Here is a 21,343-nt window from a genome sequence, read left to right as displayed (position 1 = left end):
TATTGAATTTAGACGATGAATAATCTCTGCAGTTGAAGCGTCATTATACAAAATACTCTTAGTATAACCTACGTATATATATATATATATATATATATATATATATATTTTATTTAAGAATACAACATGACGGCACAAAATTAGCGCGACTCATGCAAGTGGAAATAGGTAATCCAAATTATTTGAATTTGTATAATTATGATGGTACAATAAAGCAATGAGCCGTATCGGAAGTAGGTTGCTGCTTTCGGTTTGTTGTCATAAGTTTGGGTTAAATTATAGATCTACCCTACAAAGTTTCATGCATAATGCAAGAGCCACCCGCAACTACGTAGCTATTTCCGCTTTCCCTCTTTGACATGATAATCTCCGGGAATTAGAGGTGATGGCACAACTTTTGCATTTAATGTTATGTTTTTTCTTCCTAATATTAATATTATTATTATTATTATTATTAGTATTATTAAAATATCGTCCACCGCTGTGCAGTGACGGATAGCACGTCTGACCGTGAAACGAGCGGGCTCGAATTCTTATCTTGGTTGGAACAAGTTACCTGGTTGAGGTTATTTCCACGGTTTTCCCTCAACCTAGTAAGGGAAAATGCTGGGTAACTTTCGGCGCTGAATCCTGGACTCATTTCGTTGGCATCATCACCTTCATTTCACTCAAGCGCAAGATAAGCAGTTGATTAAGTGTTGTAAAATAAACCAATTAAAAAAAGGGGGGATAGCCTCTACTAAATTCCCACCTCCCACATTTCATCTCTCGTAGATTTACAGGTCTGATTTACATACGCTCTGCGGTTGTCAAGAATGATGTAAGACATTTGCTCCAAACATTATGCATTGATGTGTGTCCGTTGTCAATGTGATGTTCAAATTGGACGGAGTTACGCAATAAGAGACCAAGCGCCAAAGACCTGTTTCGAGATATTGGCTATTGAAATAAATCTGTTTTTTTTTTAATGCAAGAAGTATTATAACATTCATACTATTACAAAAAAAATATAGGACAAATAATGCCAAAAAAAGGCTAACCGATTTTAAATAAGAGACCGGCAGTTGAATTAATATTTCAAAGCAAAATAAATAAATGAATGAATTTTATGCAATAAACTAATTTTTGCTTATAAATAGCAGCAAATTCAGATATCGTATTCTTAATTTTTTCCGAGTTAAATTTGGCTGCCATCAACAGATTTGTGCAAATATCTTTTTTTCTTTTCTTCAAACTGTCGGTTGGTCTATTATTGCATAATTCCGTCCAAATGTCCCATTGTACGCATAACACCAGGTCAGGAAAAAATAATATCAAGTTAAAACCTCCAAAGGAGCAAAAAACCTATGCCAGACAACATGAATAAATATGAAAGACTTTACAACTCCCTACCATAACTCTCTGTATAAACATATTCCATTATAACATTACAATGTTTCTGCAGACTTACATTTTCATTACCCGAGTAAAAGATAATGCCCGGACTCTGTACCTACGTAAAATTAGTCCATAGGTCCAGTGACACACCATGCAATGGAATGAATCGTTATGTACATAGAAAGAGAGATTATGAAATGCTCCTGTGGTTCTGTCTCAATGTATACACTTGTGTTTCAGGTGCGCGCAAGCCAGCATCGTCAAAAGAAGAAGCGAAAAAGACGATGACGGCAGAGATTCCCGTGTGGGTGAACAGCCGATTGCGGTGGGTGACTGGCATCGGGCGGAAGACCACTTGCGATGACGTCATCGCAGTGCTGCTCCGCGGTGAAGAAGAAGGGCGGGGAACGACCCTGCAAGACGGACAGGGTTACGCCATCATGGAGCGCTGGCGACGGATGGAGCGTCCTCTGGACGGCCGCTCCCGTATCCTGCGGGTGTGGAATGCGTGGGGAGATGCGCAGAACGAAGTGCGATTCACCCTCAAGAAGGTGACAGACTGGGAGGCGGACAGCGGGAGAGGAAGTCCCAGCACGTCCCTCACAAGGAGGCGGAAGCACCACCGCGGCTCTAAGCTACCATGGCCGCCGCACCACCAGACACTGCACCCGAGGAGGCTAGCCCAGCTGCACCATCACCACCACCACAACCAGAAGGATCTCAACAACAAGTTACCGGAAACCATTGAGAGGCTTATGAAGCTCATCCTGGCTCAGGGAGAAACCATCCAGAATCAGCTGAGGAGGCTCCACGACAGGGACCACCAGATAGAACACCTAGAGGGCGAGACCCACCGAGCAAGAGTAGAGACTCTCGGTTCCAACTACTTGCTGGAGACGTACCTGAAGAGCTGTGCTGAGGACGCAGATGAAGAAGATGCTGACGAAGAAGAGAAAGGTGACGACAGTGGCGTTGTCACGGAAGGGGGCAGCGACCAAACTCCACCTCCACCGCCAGAAGACCCGCCGTCAGCAGCACCTAGCAGTAAGCGCAAAGAAAAAGACAAGTCTCGCCAGAAGGAAGAACCAGTTGAAAACGACCCAGAGGCCGAGAGTCAAGACGAGGCGAAGTTGGCGGAATTAAAGGAGAGAGTTGAGCTATGGGAGAAGCTTGTGAAGGTCAACAAAAGGTTGGAGAGGGAGGAAGAGAGTCTTGTGAGACTTCACATCAAGTTCAGACGTTATCGCAGTCAGCAGGCTGAAGGGTTGAGGCTTCTACCTGAGGAAGAGATGGACAAGGACAGTCATCACGCCAAGGACGCTTTGCTCAGGGACCTGGAGCATGTCAGACTTGAGCTAGAGAAGGGTACGCGCGAGCTGGAACACAACGCGCTGGCTCTGGCAGAGACGGAAGCACTTCTGGAGGCGCGTCGACACTACCTCAGACGCCTGCAGGCCGAGTTAGAGGCGTCCGACAGGGAGACGGACAGATTAAACCACGAGATGGTTATGACGGCGCAGCAGGCCTCGGAACCCGCAGAGACTCAGCAGAGGAGCGAAGCCAGCGCCACGGCTGCTTGCAGTTCTGCTAACGATACAGATTCAAACTCAGATACTGGACTCAGTTCACTGCACAGTAGCAGCGAAGAGGGGGTCTACGTGCTGGACACCCTTGTCTGATAACTGGCTATCAGCAAATTATACAAATGCAAAACAACGTACAGACCCGATTAATTAGTCCTGACATCTCAGCGACGCGAAAGAGGGGAAGTAATAGGAGGAGTGGGGAAAGTTCCGGAATAGAGATAAGGGCGAGTGGTCGGTAGTAATAACCCAGATACCCCTTGGCGTAACTAAATGGACTCTCCTGTTCCAGGCACACATCTCCGGCGACTGTCAGGACTAAATAATCATAATGTACATCAGCTCTAAGAATTATTGAATTTTACGGTCTCCTATTTATCGGGAAGTAACATGAATTCAATGCCCAGGACAACTGCTGAGATTTAAGAACATTGTTGCAGTGGATGCACATTAGTACTATAACAGTCTACTGTTGAACAGACAATTAAACCAAATAAATATTTAGGACAACAGCCTACACAACTGTATTGCTGAATCGTTATCATGGGCGACAGCTGAAAAGAAAATAAATTGTCGGCAACATACAGTTATTTAATCTTTGACCGTTGGAAAACAGTGTCTTGAGTGCGGGAGAACTTAAGGCCTGTTGGACCTCTTTGCGCTAACATACAGTATTTAAATACTCTTGGGAAATATAATTGAGAGGCTGGGTGCAAGAAGGGCATTTTAGATAATGTGCCCTTTTTGAGTAAAACGCTTTATTGTGTTCTCTGATCTGTTATGCATATGATCACCGAATTGTAGTTCAATACTGTGATCATAGAGGTCAGAAGTACCCAAAATGTAAGGGCGTGCATAGATAACATTAATTTTCTCAAAACTTGCATTTGAGAGAAGTGCCTTTCTTGCACCCAACCCCTCAATTTGGTTGAATCGGAAGATGTTCAAGGCGTGTCGATCTTCTTTGAGCTAATCTCAAAGCTGTCGCCGATGATAACAACGCAATAATGACAGTAGGTATAGGCCGATATTAACGCTGTCACATGTCCAGAAAGGAATAACAACGCGAGAACAGTTCTCAATAACAGTTAAGATCAGGTGACAACAGATGAATCGACTACTCATCAGAATATCATCTCCACATAATTACCTGATATATGAAAATCACATGTTTGTGAGAGAAATATCACACAAAAGCAGGGTGCGAATTACCGGGGGGTGGGATGGGGGGGATTTTCCTCCCTGTTGGAAAGTTACCCCCTCTCATAAATTCATATTAACATCCCTGGCAGGGATAACTTCTATCCCTCTCACAAAATATAATTGTTTTAATTCGAGTATCCTACTTTATAAAGTACAGTATAAAGTAAGCAAAGAAAATAATATTGATGTATTATCATCACCGGCAAGTTGACAACAATCAATAACTTAGAAATTACACATCTTACCTTAAGCTTGTTCATGGATATAATTATTTTTATGATCAAGATGCAAGACAAGCAACTCAGTGCGACCAAGCGTTGAGCCGTATCGAATGAGGATAATAATAATAATAATAATAATTTTATGTATGGTATTCTCTATCTAGGATTATATTTCTCCCCCAATCAGAAATCTTAATTCGCACCCTGCACAAAAGCACAACCGCCAAAAGTGTGCCAAATATTAAGATCTTATGAATCAAAATAAGGTTTTGAATTTAACACAAAATTCTTCGTATGTGGACATTGAGTAGTGAATTTGGATAAAAAAAATATATATTTCTTGCTACTAAATGATGTCATCTTTCAAAAGACACATTACATTGGTTTTACCAAAATGCAGATAATGTACTTAAAATTAACTTTCATTAGTCGCTTATATTCGCAATTCTCTCTCATCCTCTGGTGAAAATTCTTAGGAAAGTGTTGACTTAAGTTGATAAAGTCTGTACTGAATACTGTCTTGAGTCTACTGTAACTATACTAGGCTGAAAGTATCATAGCTACATATAGTATTCCAATCACAGAAAACCACCACACAAAAATTTTGTTCTTAAAAAATACCATTTGTGGTGAAATTATTTTCAGTATTTATATGTACAAGTTAAGAAATTTGCTAGCAGATTAGGTTGAAGCAACCATGTTTGGCGATACAGAAATTTCATTATTCTGGCCGTAGGCCTACACATTTAGATTATTTGTACGAAAAGTTTTAAGTGCAAGTTATTTTATTTGAAAACACTTATTTAAGTGCTAAAATTATTTTATCTTAATTAGATCTACGTAACTTGTTTCATTAAATCCATAAAAAATCATACACAACCAATTTAATTGTAACAATTTTCAACGGTTCATACATTACGTACAAGTGACCAAGTTAAAATCAATATTTTCTTAAAAACCACATTCACTACTCACGTTCGGAATGAAAATTGTGTGTTCATCCACAGAAAGTTTAGTTATTCATTCACCGTACAGAAAATATTGACTAATACAATTTTATATAAGCCCATTATCAGCCAGAATACATTTATATTTAGAAATTACATATATGAAAAAAAAAAATATATATATACACTACGCGCGTATTTAAAATTAAGTACGAAAGCGAAACCAAACAAGGAAAGCTTGAATGCATTCCTAATCTCTACCCGTAAAACCTATTGGAATCAGAATTTAACATAGGCTACCAGACCATGCCAGACGCGAACTCTAATCCACTGAGGTTTCTGTCATATAGTGCATCAACTTCAGGATCTTATTCCTACCTCTATGTACGGTTACATTAGCTTTAACATTTATTGTACTAAGTATAAAATATTTATATGCTTCAATCTTGAGTAACACTATCTTTTCTCATCTTTATACGAACTTCTTACGTTTCTCTATGCACGTTTTGTACATAATATTTTTCTTGTTGCCTTCCTAAAACTATATAATTGACAAGTAAATCTTCTAAATTTCGCTTATAAAAATTCCTATTTAAAATGCAGAAAAATTCTTGTAGTACAGCCTTTTAGGACACACACTTTTCATGTATAACTGTTTTCTAAACATTCAATATTACTTCCTCCAGATTAAACAAACCTAATGTTTATATAATGGAGAACTTTGATTTCAATTATAATTGAATTTATCTTACAAAGTTTCATTTATTATGTTGTATTAACAACATTATTTTTGTTAATACATGCACTTCTGAAGTAAGGCCAGAAGCTCGCTCCCACTTCACGAACTTTCTTGGACTCCTATGTTTCTTTTTCTAAATAGTATTTCCACAACTTCGACAACTTATCATAGAGCTACTTATTTTCCTTTAAATATTGCGTCCAGCTCGCTAATGACTTACTACTTTATTTAAGGTAAAATCTGTCCTAATTTTTTCTAATATAATTATTTATTCATTTATATAGAATGAAACAACATAACACTGTATGAATTTAATCTCAGCTGACATGATTTTGTCTTTATTTTTACTTACAACATAAGTCTCACTTTCATAAAACGGCACTGGTACCGCCATAGACTTCTAATATTTTATTTTGATTTCTAGCTTGACTTTCTTTCAATCGTTCCACGTGTCTTCAAAATCTGCAAGATTTGTCATGATTCATTATCATCTCCTTAAGAATAAGTTGTACACTTCGTAGAAGTGGAAAAGATGTGAAAATGCTACTTAAAATCCCATTATATTAGGCTATATATGTTATTCCGAAACACTAACAATATAGCAATATTGAAATGAGGGCGGCAGAAGAAATCTTATAGGTCGAAGAAAATTTACTATACAGACTATCCCAAATTAAGGTATACACATTTTGAAACACTATTTCTCAGGAACGAGAAAAGACAGGAATAGGATTTTTGCGGTTTTGTATTCCTTAAGCTCGTACATGTTTAAAATGGCCAAAGCGCATTCCCAACAACGACGTACAACAGAAGGACATACCAACTGGATTGTTGCTAATGCAATATCATTACAGACATGTTCAATCTGAACTCTCAGTTCCTTCAGTGTTTGTGGTTTCGTGGCGTACACTGTGTCCTTTAGAGCTCCCCATAGGTAGAAGTCTGGAAAAGTTAAATCCGGAGATCGAGGCGGAAACTCCGCAGCACTTCCTCTTTGTCCTATCCATCTCTGCGTCGTCCTCATTTAATGCGTGGACAAGTCTCGATTTTTGAGCTCGCAAAATTCCATGAACACTGGATTTTCTGATACCAATCTCACGAGAACAATGCCTCATTGACTTCTTTGAGAATTGTGCAAAAGCCTGCATGACTGCATCAACACTCACGTTATCGGTGAAACTTCTGTTTCTTCCATACCGCCCTTTCAACACATATTGCACCGTTCCGCAGACTTCAAACTTGTCAGATTCTTGTGATAGTTAACCTTGTTGTTGGTTGTGTTCCATATTCAACCCTCCAACTTCGTTGAACCTCAACTTTCCAGTTTCCAATAACATTTCAGTATTCACTTACGTTCATCGAACGCTAATTGCACCGTCATGTTTCTTTATAAACAGATGAATATGTTTCCATGCTTTCCACTGCATTCTGAATCAAAAACAGCAAAAATCGAATTTCTATTTAAATCTTTTTTTGCTGTGATATATTATTACAAAGAGTGTTTACATCAATTTGGGACACTCTGTACTTATGGTCCCTTTGTTCGTCCTTCAGAATTATTGAGTATAAACTATAATCTCGTCGGTCAAAAGTTTTCAGCTAAAAGACTGTATTGCGTTTAGATCATTTATACATTTGAATAAATCCAAAATATAATGTAATTGAAATATTACAGTATAATTGATCTGTAGGCCTATTATATATCTGAAAATTAAAATGTTATCACAGAAGGATTTGTTATATTCCTTTAATTTTGTTGCGGTCAGTATCTCTGTACTGAATATTCATATTTACTAAAGTTCAATTCCGTTTTAATTTTTTAAGGATATTAACTTACTAATTCAATTCCAAAATTTTATCTTGCTATGAAGTTAAGTCCGACTTTTACGATTAAATAAATGAGGTTACTTTATTTCAAATCGCATTAACCTCAATACAGATTTATCTTTAATCATTTTAAACTCCTGAAAAGAAAACAAAAAAAAAAAACAATTATTGGAGCCAAGAAAAACATACCATGCTTTCCAAATACAGTTCCAGAAAAAAAAATGGCCTAAGTCTTGATGGCAACCACCTGTATTTAGACACGTTTCGCACGGTTGTCCACATGTAGCATAATTATACAGAGTGGATGGTAACCTCTGCACCAAAATGAAACTGGTAATACATCATGAGGAAAATCTAAATACTTTTTTTTCTCAACATTCGCTATTTTAGAGGAAATCGTTATGTTTCTATTAAGCATTTGGCAACATCACGGCTGCTGCAATAACTCTAAGCAAGCACGGCCAGCACTCCTTACCTTCCCTTCCCTTCCCTTCCCCCTTTGCTGTAGACAGTCGGTAACACGCGATGTGCGCTGCGTTGCAAGATTTATTACAACGATTTTCGCTATTATTCAATTTAACTTCATAGCTAAACCTTTTAATTTGCAAAAAAAAAGATTCTAGGCATTAGCTGTTCATGTTCAGATTATTTTTACTTATCTGTTTGTATAGCAATCAACCATATATCTCTGCCATTACCGCAGTAAAGCGTTGCAAACATTGGGAAAATACTATTATTTTCCTGCTTAACGGTGCTTCAGCGGTGTTTGTTATATTTAACATGTAGAATCACCTCTTAAAGTTTGGTTCAGAGGTTACCATCCACTTTGTATGCATACAGGCGTTCTTATTTACTGCACATGCGCAATGCGTTGTATCTGTAACCCCAGATCACATATAGAATGCTCATTCCTGTGTTAAAATCGGTTGCACTTTGAAGAGAACAACCGCCAGGATTGCCACCCGTCCGCCGTAAACGAACAAGAGATGGCAGTACAGTTGCTAATGCAATTCAAATGGAAGTTATGACGTGACTCCTTATGTAAAAACTAGATGGCAGCATAGTAAACCTGACAAAAGTTGTTACCGTCAAAGCCTATAACACCGAGCAATCTGGGTATATATGATCTAGTCTGTAACTTAGTAAAATTAGGCGGGTCATTTTTTTTCTAGAACTCTACATGCTTACACTCACTGGATGGAAACTATTTACATTTGAAAGGCATATTTACGTATAAAATTCGCTAGAGAAATACACAGGCCTATTCGAAATTCTACGAATTTGATCATATGCTTCAAAACGAAGCACAAAACGACGTATGCGTATTTGTACAAGACTTTATTTAGATACATAAAATTGGAAGTGACCCCGCACTCACGTCTACTTTGTAGTCCCACGTGTTTCTTACATGGCGATTTTATGAGTCGATTCTTAGCGTCTCCCACAACTTCACCCACCTAATAGGAGCCGCCTTATCCCAGATACAAGCGGCCAACAGAGATGGTTCTTTAAGACAACTAATCTATGCAATTTTAAAAACTACACCAAGAAAGAAACGGTACTGCCAATCTAATCACATTAATACTCCAAACTGCTTTCAGTTCACTCGAAACAAGAACGTCATAGTCCAGAACTTCACGAAAGAAGACAGTCATAAATACACCGCTACCATCATTTCGTTTGCCACAATGTTTGCTCAACTCCAAAACACGTGCACATATGCAAATATCCGCCAACGTTTAAAAATGACAACTACTAAAGACAGGGGTAAACAAACTGTACAGCTATTTTAAGTATGGCAACAAATTATTGAAGGCTTAGAAATAGATATGGCAAGCTTCCTGAAACTAGGCACTAGAAGATGTAGTTAGCAAATTATGACGAGATGAGCTGGAACCCTAACCCTTCCAGTCCGCAATCTAATAAGCAAACATTCTGATGAGGACAGATAAAAAAGTTAATTTTTTTTCTTCCACCATGTTAATAATGTCAAAAGAAGTGCTTATACAAATTTTGGCCACTCGACTGCAATTACAAGGCCGTCCAAAAAGTGGTTTTCCCTGGGGTCGTTTACAGTAAGTACAATTGCATTGAAAGATTTATTTTTTGTAGGTTATTTTACGACGCTTTATCAACACCTTAGGTTATTTAGCGTCTGAATGAGATGAAGATGGTAATGCCGGTGAAATGAGCCCGGGGTCCAACACTGAAAGTTACCCAGCATTTGCTCATATTCGGTTGAGGGAAAACCCCAGAAAAAACCTCAACCAGGTAACTTGCTCCGACCGGGAATCAAACCCGGGCCACCTGGTTTCGCGGCCAGACGCGTTAGCCGTTACTCCACAGGTGTGGACGGAAAGATTTATTGAAACAGATAGCTTACAGCAATTGTTACGCTATTTGTCAACACATCCCAAACTGGAACTGAGACATTTGTCATACCATGGAATCAATTTTTTGTATCCTTATGTCGCAGAAGTCAGCCGCCTGGGATCGGAACCAGCGTTTGAGAGCCATCTGCATCTTTCTGTCAATTCCATGATGAGAAAAATGTCTCAGATCCAGTGGGAAATATGTTGAAAAATAGCTCAACAATTGCTGTGTCTATTCCAATAAAATTTTCCAATGAAATTGTGTTTTCTTTCTGTTAACGGCCCCTAGCGAACTTATTTTTACGGCCCTCGTAGTTGCGGTCGAGTGGCCAAAATTTGTATAAGCACACCTTTTGATATTATTAACATCGTGAAAGAAAAATATAACTTTTTTATCTGCCCCCATCAGAATGTTTGCTTGTAAGCTTTCCTCAAAGAGTCAAGTCGGTTGTTGCAGATCTAATGGAAAATTCCTATTTATTAATTAGAATATTATCTAAAATATTAATTTTTCTTGTAAACAGAGGTAGATACTTCAAGGCACTTTATAAATTTAATAGTGAACTACTTCTCTTCTGAAAATTTTAAAGCCATTGACAATGTAGGTCTACATGCATATGTAACTATTTCCAAAGAGCCATATATCAACATGGAGACTAGAAGAAAAAATGCTGTAAGTGTCAATATCTTGGTTTTTTTTAAGAGTCTATGTCTCTGGTGCAATCCACTAAGAAAAATGATAAGTCCGTTTGTAATTTTATTTAGAACCTAGCTTGACCCATAGATGTACAAATTCTATGATCATTATCAGTGACACAAGAAAGTCCTAATCGTCTATTGACACTTGCAGCCTTTTTTATGTCCAAAAATAGCACAAAATACTGGACTAAAATCTCACCTCGGAAAACCAAAGTAATAGCATTTCAAGGGGTAGAATCGATTAAAAGTAAAACTGTAATAAATAGTACAGCATTAGAAAACAAATAATTTTATGTGCCTTGGCCGAAACCTGTCTTGCAAGGGTAAAAAAGATATACCTAGATGTTAAAATTACAAAATCCTTAGAAATATCAGACTTATTAAATTCTGTGTATTAAAACCACAATTGATTTTGAAACACTCGAAATTAAAATTATAAAACTGCCGCCCTTTCGACCTTATAAGGCAGCGAAATCTGGATACTGAAACAAAGGGATGTAAGTCGACCCTGAGCATTAGAAAAAATTCTATGCAGGTATCTGAATAACCTATTTTAAACCACAAAATAACAATGAGAAAAATTTAGAATTCAAATTGAACCATCAGAAAACAAACATTTTAAACACAAGTCAAAATGTATAAAACACGTCGAATGGGAGAAAACAGAATTGCTTAAGTATCACCCAAAAGGAAAATGGAGACTTAGTCGCCATCTTAAAAAGTTTCTAGACCCTTGTTGAGACTAAAAACGTGTCATCGTTGGTACACATTCTGAACGTTTCATGATTATAATCTTTAAACAGCTTTCGTTGAGACAAAAGGTTTTCGATTTTTAATTTGAAAGATGTTTAATTTACGTCATAGCATCATAATGTTTATAATGGTATTCAAGGCAGCTATATGAAGTTTAAGTAATTCAAATTGTTGGAATGTTTCTGAAGAAAAAATTGTTTATGACACAAATGTTGGCTAAATTTTCAAAGAAGTAATGAAAATTTTAAAAATTAACATTCAATAAAATTCATTTTCAAGCGAGGAATAACGAAAATCACCTTCTTCGAGGCTAGAGAGAATGGCTATTGTCTCTAGGAGAAAAATAACAATCTTCTTTCACAGTCTGCATCAAGCATCAATAATTATTGGACAGATAAATTTCCGTAACTGTTACGTGTAAATTATCAACACTTACTTCTATACAAGTTTGCCTACGTACGCCACCGTTTTCCCATAACAACAACTAACTTTTGCTCATAGAATCCTGCCCTTTCTTTTTGTATTCCGATCTTTGTTGAACAGACTCGAGGGAGAGCAGTATAACATAATTTTAATTTTTTATGGAAGAAATCCGTTTAGATGCTTACCGTTATCAATAATATTGTATTTCACAAAAATCAAAATAAAGAGAAGCTAAGCAGAAATTAATTACAATTTAAAATTTATAGACAAACATCAAGAGGTCTATGAAAAATTGGATGAATAACTTAATTTGAAATGGGATTAGTTATAATTATTCCAGTATCATGTTTTGCAAAATTGCATTCTATAATTGAATTAGGAATTTGCAAAAGGGACTAAGTCCGAAAAAGTAAATTTTAAGAAAACAACAAGAAAATTTGTTTGTATGGGTCGGGATGTATAACAGTTCAAACATGTTGATACACAATTTAAATGTGTACATTCTCTAGGACTTGGTTCCTTTTAATGCTGAAATCCAAGAAGAGTGTATGGAGAGCCAGAAGCGTGTATAAACTCATTTTGCAAAAAATATGGACTTGGTCCCTTTTGCAAATTCCTGATTCAATTAACAAAAAAAATAATATAGACAGAATTAAATAATTAAAAAAAAGTGGCAGGGAATTCATAGGATCTCTGTAATTGCGTGAAACCTTTATGTTCTCGGTTGGGTGTTATTGTGATATTTAGATCTTTAACGAATTTGTGAATATGACAGAGTGAAATAAATTTAATGCAAGTTGTATGTTGTATTATTAAGGATTAATTTTCCTTGAAGTTGTACAATATATCTCTACAAACATTTACTGTGGAATTACTGTATTTCATCCGAATGGTACGTTGCTAAACAAGTGACGTGAATAGTGCGACGTAACTCATTGACGTTGCTAAGCAACTGACGTCAGATGTTGAAAAATGTTCGTAACATTTTATTCATTCGACACTTGAGCATAATCGTTTCACGTTCAACAATGTTATATTTTTGTAGTAAGATTACAACAAAAAACGGAAAAGGAATACAATTTCTATGCTATGCAAGATTACATGTAAAATTCACTATGTGTGTAATAAACAATAAGTGTAAACAAAGTGTTTTAAATATATTGTAACAGACTTGCGCAACATTCCATGACGGTTCCAACGGCGGTCTCATGAAAGTGAAATCAATGACTTGGAAAGTTTAACTTGTATTTATTGTTTTAGTGCTAAGATCATAAACTGAAATAATGTGTATGTTAAAGAAACAGAGTTAACCTTCAAGAGGCTTTTGAAATACATACAGTGGACACGATCAGAATGTCATGTGAAGGCATATTCGATTCCAAAAATAAGAATAAACTCTGACATTTGGATTCGGTAACTGGTAGCATGCTGTCTTTTGATATGGAAGCGACTATACCATGAAAATAATATCAGTTTCACAGTACCAAAAATATTGTTTTACCTTAATATTATAAGAGCAAATGTTAATTTTGCTGTATGCTAGTCATGTATTCAGATTCTTATATGATGGTAATTATTAAATACTATTATAAAACGTCTTTCTGTTGTTTTATTTCCCAATCACCAAACAAGTTTCCTTCCATTTAAAATAGACGCATCACATTTCCTGTTTTTATGCTAAATGGTAGCTGAATATGACACTGTTATAAACTTGTGTAGTAAGGGATGTTTATATTTTGTATTTTCAAAAACACAGATTATTAAAGACGATTAGATGATAATACCACAGTCTAGTAAATATAGTCACGAAGCTCAAAATGTAGTAAATATGCATTCACAGATAGTTGCTAGCCACTAGGATCGCTAATATCGCCTCATTACAGACAATGCGAAATAGTACCGGCACAGTCTATTGTTCCTAGCATCCTCACAACTCAAGCTTCGTGACTGTATATACTAGACTGTGATAATACTACGAAGCAATGACAGATAGAACTAGAGGGAAACAGAAGCACTAGCGAAAAATCAATCCCCCAAATTCTTTGTCTACAGGAAACCTTTCAATGTTTCTTAAGATCGATTTACAAGGACTAAAACATGATTAACCTCACAGACAGCATTCAGATGTCAGTAGAAAATATGAAACATGTTTGTTCATCAGGAAATTTAAAACATAACTGTTCATGATGGTGACTTTTACAGTGTTGTCATATTTGTGCCACAATGTTTCATCTTAAGAGAAAAGTAAAAGTAAAGCGTCGTGTAAAGAGCTGAGGGGGGGGGGGGAGTCACGAGATGATTTACAAAACAAAACAAAAGAAAGGCCTTGATAAGAAATTATGTAAACAACGAAGAGAATGTCTACAGGACAGCAAAGGTAACGGATAGTGAGTCGTTTTAGATCGATGGCGGTATTAAGTGTAAGCGACAGTAGAAATGACGTGTCGCCAAATCCAAATAAGATGAAATCGTTTCAACTTAATAACTAGACAGTGGATGCGGGATGACTTATCGTTGAATGCAGGTGCACAATTACTATAGGCTATGTTACATTTTTTTTTTCATTCAGACCATTGGCTCAACAGGTTTTAAACGTAAACAGACGACATCAACATGCTACTGTATCTCCATAAAGTCAGAAAGAAAAGAAAAATAACGTACTGTAGTAGTGTAGCACATACCTTGTAAGTTCAGTCCTAGTCATCATTGATGCAATTACCAGTGTAAGTTGTCGAAGCTGAATCGTCTTCGCCTATCGCTTAAACAGTTTTTGTATCGAAAAAATTTCTGAAGAAAAACTCTAAAATGGGGATCACTCAATTTCTTTAGAGGAATGTTTACACTGAGCAACATATTGCACCTGTCGTTTAGACCCGCACAACTAAATTATGATGATGATGATGATGATGATGATGGTTCCTCAAATTTCATTTCAACGCATTTCCTGTGCGATGTACTGTTGCAATGTTTCTCTATAGCCTGAGTTGTTCTGGTTTTTATTTTAATTTTACATACATTACACACGATATTGTCTTCGTTAATACATAAAATATCACTTTCATACTTCTTAATTGCATTTCGTATCTCTGAGCGAATTTAACGTTTTGCCATTATGAATGGATCAGCACAACATATTCAACGCGTACTAAATACTTGAGCAGGATAACACAACTGCACACATTGCGTTGCAATGTTACTATGAACAGATCGGGGTTCATTCGTTTTGTACGCTGCTGTACTCGCCAGGTACACAAAAGATGGACGGCGCGGCACGTGCCATATACTCTGATAAGAAACAAATTCACTTTTCCTTAAGTCATCCCGCATTCACTGTCTAGGTATTAGCAATTTATTTCAACACATCCTTCACGTATGTTAAATCACGTGGACTACTTCGAAGAATAAATTAGTGATGACTACTGACAAAAGTGTTAGATGACTTCTCTCTCGATTGGCGGTCCAAAGTTCATAGACATAACTTCACATTTATTCAGTCTTATGACATGATGACTTAGAAAGAAAGATCGCATTAGGCCTACTTACTTTTGTACAGAATGAGTGTGATTTCGATTTGCACTACAATTAATTCTTTGAAGAATTATTTTACCATAAAAACACGGCCCTGACGATAAGATGTACAGCTCGATTCAACGTTATTGGCCTCTGTCCTTGGTTGTTTGGCTAGTGAGCGATCTGTGTGTTGCGTCATAAGAAATAAATTTAATCAGAAGTGTGCATAGGAGGGGAAGAGGGAAGAGGAAGACTGAAAATAATATATACTGTACTCCAACCACGAGAAAGTCTCTGGGGAATGAGAAGAAGCGGGGTGATGCTGTGAATTAATGTTGATGTCATAAGATGTCATAAGATCACACACGTGGGTACTCGTATCTCTATTGGCTACCTCTCACAGCACAAACGACAACACTGATACAAACATATTTATACTACCCTAGTTTCAAAATTAGATCACTGTTAATCTCCTGGTCTTTTAATCTCTCCATACAGGAAATAACATATGCAGGAGAGCGCATGGTTTTTAAACTGACGTTATAACGGTAATATTATCTACCTATTTTGTTCCAATAGATGATGCAATAGTAAGCACATTCATTTCGCGGTTGATCTCCTGGTTGGAGAACAGTATGCTCGTAGTCGAGGGACACTCATGTCAAGAAAATATAAGTCATCATGACATTGTTTACTCAACAGACGTAGTGATTAGTAACGGGACGTGTGGAAGAATATTGTGTTTTAAGGCGGAGTGTACTGCGACATGATAAGAAGTGTTAGGTGTTATGACTGTGCGTCCGGACCTGTGTGACCCAGCTCGCCAGTAGTGATGAGTAACTCGCTCTAGTCCGTCTACTTTTTTGCAGAGGTCAAAATCCCTGAATCAAGTAAGTAACATTTGGACTACGCCTGGCACAAAAGGTAAGTTCCAGATATTTACCATATAATTATAACTTCAGAAAATGAAGTAGGCTAGTTCGTAATGCATAAAACAACTTCTTTGTTTGTTTGTTTATTTCTTTCTTTCTTTGTTTCTTTTCTACTTTGTTTCTTTCTTCCTTTCTTTGTTTTTTTCTTTCTCTCTTTCTTTGTCTTTTTCTTGGTCTATTTCTTTGTCTGTTTGTTTCATCGAATTATGAAACATTAACTTTCCTAATCCACTAAGATGAGGATAATAATTATTCTTATATACAAGACAATTTTCTTATTAACTATAATGTATAGTTTCGCAGCATGTTGTTATAGATATAGTCAGGTGAAGAGAAGCCCGTCATTTCCTTGTAATTATCTCAAAACACATACTTTTGATACGAAAAATAAGTTCACATGAAGTACATGAACTCTCCACAGAGTCAAACTGCCATTCAAAAGAAAAACACAACCACTTGAATAAAGGAAGATGACGTGTGCAGACTCTCGTAATCATTTCTTCCTACTAAACTGACATCCCATTCATGAATTCTTAGAACTTAATCATCATTCAGCTTCCTAGAAAAATTAAGACTCCTTAAAGTAAGTCGTTATTTTTCGTCTTCTCCTTACATCATAAAATTGCCTGAACTTCAAGCTTAGGAATCTTATTGTCCAAAATCAGTAATTTTGTAGGCCTACACTAAATCTTAATTGTTATGTTCTTATTTTCTTTTAACAGCCGCACATTTTTTCAGAGTGAAATAATTTACATATTTAACAAAGACTTGAATTAGAATTTGTTAATGTTGAGAACATAAATTTAGTAGTATAATACAACATATTGCAGAAAAATCATATCCTTATTATCACCAGGGTCAGTATTTATAATCAAGATTCATTTTGTATATTATTATGTTATGGTGGAATATACTGCAAAAATATTTTGTTGAGAATTACTTCCTAGTAGACTATGTCATATGTACTTGTTTGTATGTACAGGATGTATTATGGAAGAATGTACAATATTTTAATAAGTAACCCTACATCAATTTAACCACACATACTTAGAGCGAAAGTGAAACGGTTTTAGACTTTTCATGAGACAAACTCTTGCAGGAAAGTGGGTATTATCACACAATCCTACATCACAAACCATTTTAATATGATGAATTGCCGAAAATCATAATTGTATTGTATGCTGTTTAAAAACTTTATTTACATTAATTACAAGTATAAAAAATTACACAGTACAGGCGCTTCAGCTTATTCTTCCTAAGGATACCATAAATTGTACAAAATATTCTTCGAATGTACTGTTATTGCAAGTTATTTTGAACCTTACACCCCCTAAGTCTGTCTTTCGAACTGCTCGGTACGGCATGTACTCATCAATGTAACGGCACGGCAAGAACGCCCCTCCCTCGGGTAACGTGACTATTTTCATAAAACGTTGGTTCTTTCACTTTACGGCTCTCTACTGTAAAAGAACTTGGTTCAATGCAGACATCATCATCTCACGACACTCCGGTTTTGAGAGGAGAACATAGTTTCGTAGCAGTTTTAATTAACCTGTATTGACTAAGTATTTAAATGTAATCGTGCGTACCCTCCTTGTCTCTCATCTGGGCTGGGGACCGGCAGTGGCGGACTTACTACACCTATTTCTATAAATTATATAGGCCTACATGACTTACACCTACAGCTGATTTGTACATATTGTGACAGCTACAACGGGATTCGAACACGCGTCCGACAGGGCGCGCGGCAGACGGAACGCTGGTACTGGGAGCATCTGCATGCTGAAGGCAGAGGGGGTGTATTACGTCAACGCGGCGGAGAGGAGAGGCTAAGACGTCCGTGTTTTGGGCGGGGTGCGCGCGCATCTGGTGCGTGCGGAGTGAAGAGGGGTCCGGATTGTTCGAGTACTTTCTCTGAAGTGCTATCTCTGGACACGCGTCGAACTTTCCAGGCTACGTCGCTGTGGTTATAAGAGAAGAAACACGAGCGAACTTGAGCAGTTTTCAGTTTATTCAGCCATTCAGTAAGTAAGCCAGAGCAAGCAAGCCAGTCTTGTGTACCGGAGTTCGACTTGAGTGTGCGTCCGCAACTGTGTCAGCATCCGAAGGCCGGAGTTTGAGTGCAGTGGACCGCAGTTGGAGGGACCTGAGTTCGAGTGCAGTGGACCGCAGTTGGAGGGACCTGAGTTCGAGTACAGTGGACTGTCTCTGAAGGTCTGTGGTTCGAGATACTGTGAACTCGTGTGATTGAACTAGAAGAACTGTGAACTGAGAACTGACAGTTCTGATTTGTAAATAGTGCTTTGTAAATATTAGTTAAGATTAACAGTTCATTGTTGTTCGTAATAGTCCAAGTAAATTGTCATTGTCGTCAGTGGAGTGCACTAACGAATACTGTGTTACTGTGTGGAGAGCAAATCTTATTGTTGGGATAATAAAACTACATTGTTGTTAGTAATAAAAATCACAATATTCTTATAACAATATTTTACATTAATTTACAATTATACACAATCCATATCCCTATCACCGTCATCGTCTTCATCACTTGGTCCAAAATTAATTATTATTTCGTCAATGGCATCATCCATTCGGAATTATCTTCTTAAACGTAAGTACTACTTTCTGAACAAGATAGAATTCTTCGATTGTATCCCGAATGACATGTTGAAATTTTACACAAGTCCTAATTCTGGAATGAAATAGTATGTTTTGCAAAACTATAACAAAATAATAACTTACAAGAGTAATTCATTATGTCGCTCACAGTACACACACTATTGTACATACATAACTATTATAGCAATAATTTCTAAACATTACATATCTATTCTTTCCCGGAGCAGTGTGAGGTTCATTCGGTTGTAATTCAATATTCTTCTTAAATCTCTTCACGGAACTAATACTTTTGCCAGAGCATTTAGCCGCTCTCTCATATTCCTTATCCAGAGGTTCCAGGAAACATTTATTTAATTTTTCCTTCTCGCAACACTTAATTATATTTGCGATAATTTCTCTTTCTCCGCGGTGGTGTGATTTCAACATAATTACTACCCTGCTGTTGCTCCATGTTAACACTACTGGTACCCTAGATCATATATGTAACAGATAGGTCGGCCTTATAGACTCTGACGTTAACAACTTTTGTCAGGTTTACTACGCTGCCATCTAGTTGTTACATAATGAGTCACGTCATAATTCCCATTTGAATTTCATTAGCGACTGTACTGCCGTCTCGTGTTCGTTTACGGCGGACGGGTGGCGATCCTGGCGGTTGTTCTCTTCAAAGTGCTGCCGATTTTAACATAGCGATGAGTTATCGTACGCAGTGAAGGAAATAGTTCTATGTTTCTTGACAACAGATTATGATGCGCAGCATGCGCAAACACCTCAGTTGGCTCCACCCACGTTACGCGCTTCCTTCCCTCTGCCACTCTGTCCCCGCTCAGGACGTTCAAGATAACTTGCAATAACAGTAGACTTTCACAGCCGACGTCAACGGGGTGAGTGTTTTGCGGGCTAAGAGGTAGTGGTCTACTGGTGATGTTACGTCTAGACGTTTCGTCTATAGTTGCGGTACACATCTTCAGTGGCGAGGCACTCGAGGGCGTAGTGATCTTCAGTCGTTTCTGCACACTGAGGAGATCAGTACACCCTTCAGTGCACCACGGTCTTTTAGCCCGGAGAACACTCACTTCATTGTACAAACTATCAATCCTATAGTGCAATAAAATGTGTGTAATACAGTACTATATTTTACCTACTAAAATATATTTTAATAGATTTTTAGGATCATACTATCACCACACAATGCCCTAAAATCGAATCCCGGATACAAGAAAATATATTTTGGAAACAAACGTTTTATTACAAATACAAAAAGAATAAATATCAACACACAATTTAAACTGACCATTTCATTAACTGATAACTAGATTTAATAAGATAATAATGACGAGTATTAGGTATAAAAAAGATCCCAATGAGTATAACCGGGTGGAGTGTTACGAGTTATATGTAATGTAAAAAGACGGAATTATGTATAAATTTAGTTAGCAAGATTAAAATGCTGAAAGGAATTTAAGTGTATAACGAACAGATGGTGGACATTTAAGATCATTAAGAAGAAATTGATTGTTTGGAGTTGGGTTAATAGCAAGAGTAGATGAGTTATTAGTTTAACAGACTGTCGAGATTGCTTGCTAATTGTAAGTATATGTAATAGAAAGTTATGGTGAAACCCGTATACATAACTAATATAAATGTTGATGACAAATATCTATCCATCCATCCATCCATCCATCCATCCATCCATCCATCCATCCATCCATCCATTCATCCAACTGATAACTATGTTCCAGCATGTGAAGGGTTGAGCAGGAACACTTCATAACTTTAAAAGCGAAATGAAATGTAAACCGGATTTGATATTAATTAAGTTTTGATACAAAGAAAATTATCCACAAATAAAGGAGACTAATGACGAATTCAAATTATTATTTACTGGCACAACTGTACTTCTTTGAAAATCGTCACAGGAAAACTGTAACAGTGAACATCAATCGCTTCACAGACATGATAAGCAATTTCTTCACCCCAAGGATCATTAACATTATTGTAATAATTATGGTAATCACTAAAATCATAATTCTAAACAATGTAATACAGTGGCCTGCAGTGTTTGTGCATCTGATACCAGACAATGGAACAACTTATTTTTAAATTTCTTAAATTCATATGATGAATCTATTATAAAA

At 37.0% G+C, this 21,343-nt stretch overlaps 1 protein-coding gene across 1 annotated transcript in view; it reads left to right on the top strand.

The window, feature by feature from the left end:
• Positions 1-8,382, top strand: part of LOC138702909 (ras association domain-containing protein 10-like) — a 429,646-nt gene extending 421,264 nt beyond the window's left edge. The window contains exon 2 of the mRNA XM_069830308.1: positions 1,618-8,382. Within this exon, the coding sequence (XP_069686409.1) occupies positions 1,662-3,056 (1,395 nt within the window). The 5' untranslated portion in view covers positions 1,618-1,661 and the 3' untranslated portion in view covers positions 3,057-8,382. The remainder of the gene's footprint in view (positions 1-1,617) is intronic.
• The last annotated feature ends 12,961 nt before the right edge of the window (positions 8,383-21,343 follow it).

The sequence above is a fragment of the Periplaneta americana genome, chromosome 1 (genome assembly GCF_040183065.1).
Source record: "Periplaneta americana isolate PAMFEO1 chromosome 1, P.americana_PAMFEO1_priV1, whole genome shotgun sequence".
NCBI lineage: Eukaryota > Metazoa > Arthropoda > Insecta > Blattodea > Blattidae > Periplaneta > Periplaneta americana.
Note: the sequence above shows the minus strand (reverse complement) of the source record. Positions and strands in the feature narration are given on the sequence as shown.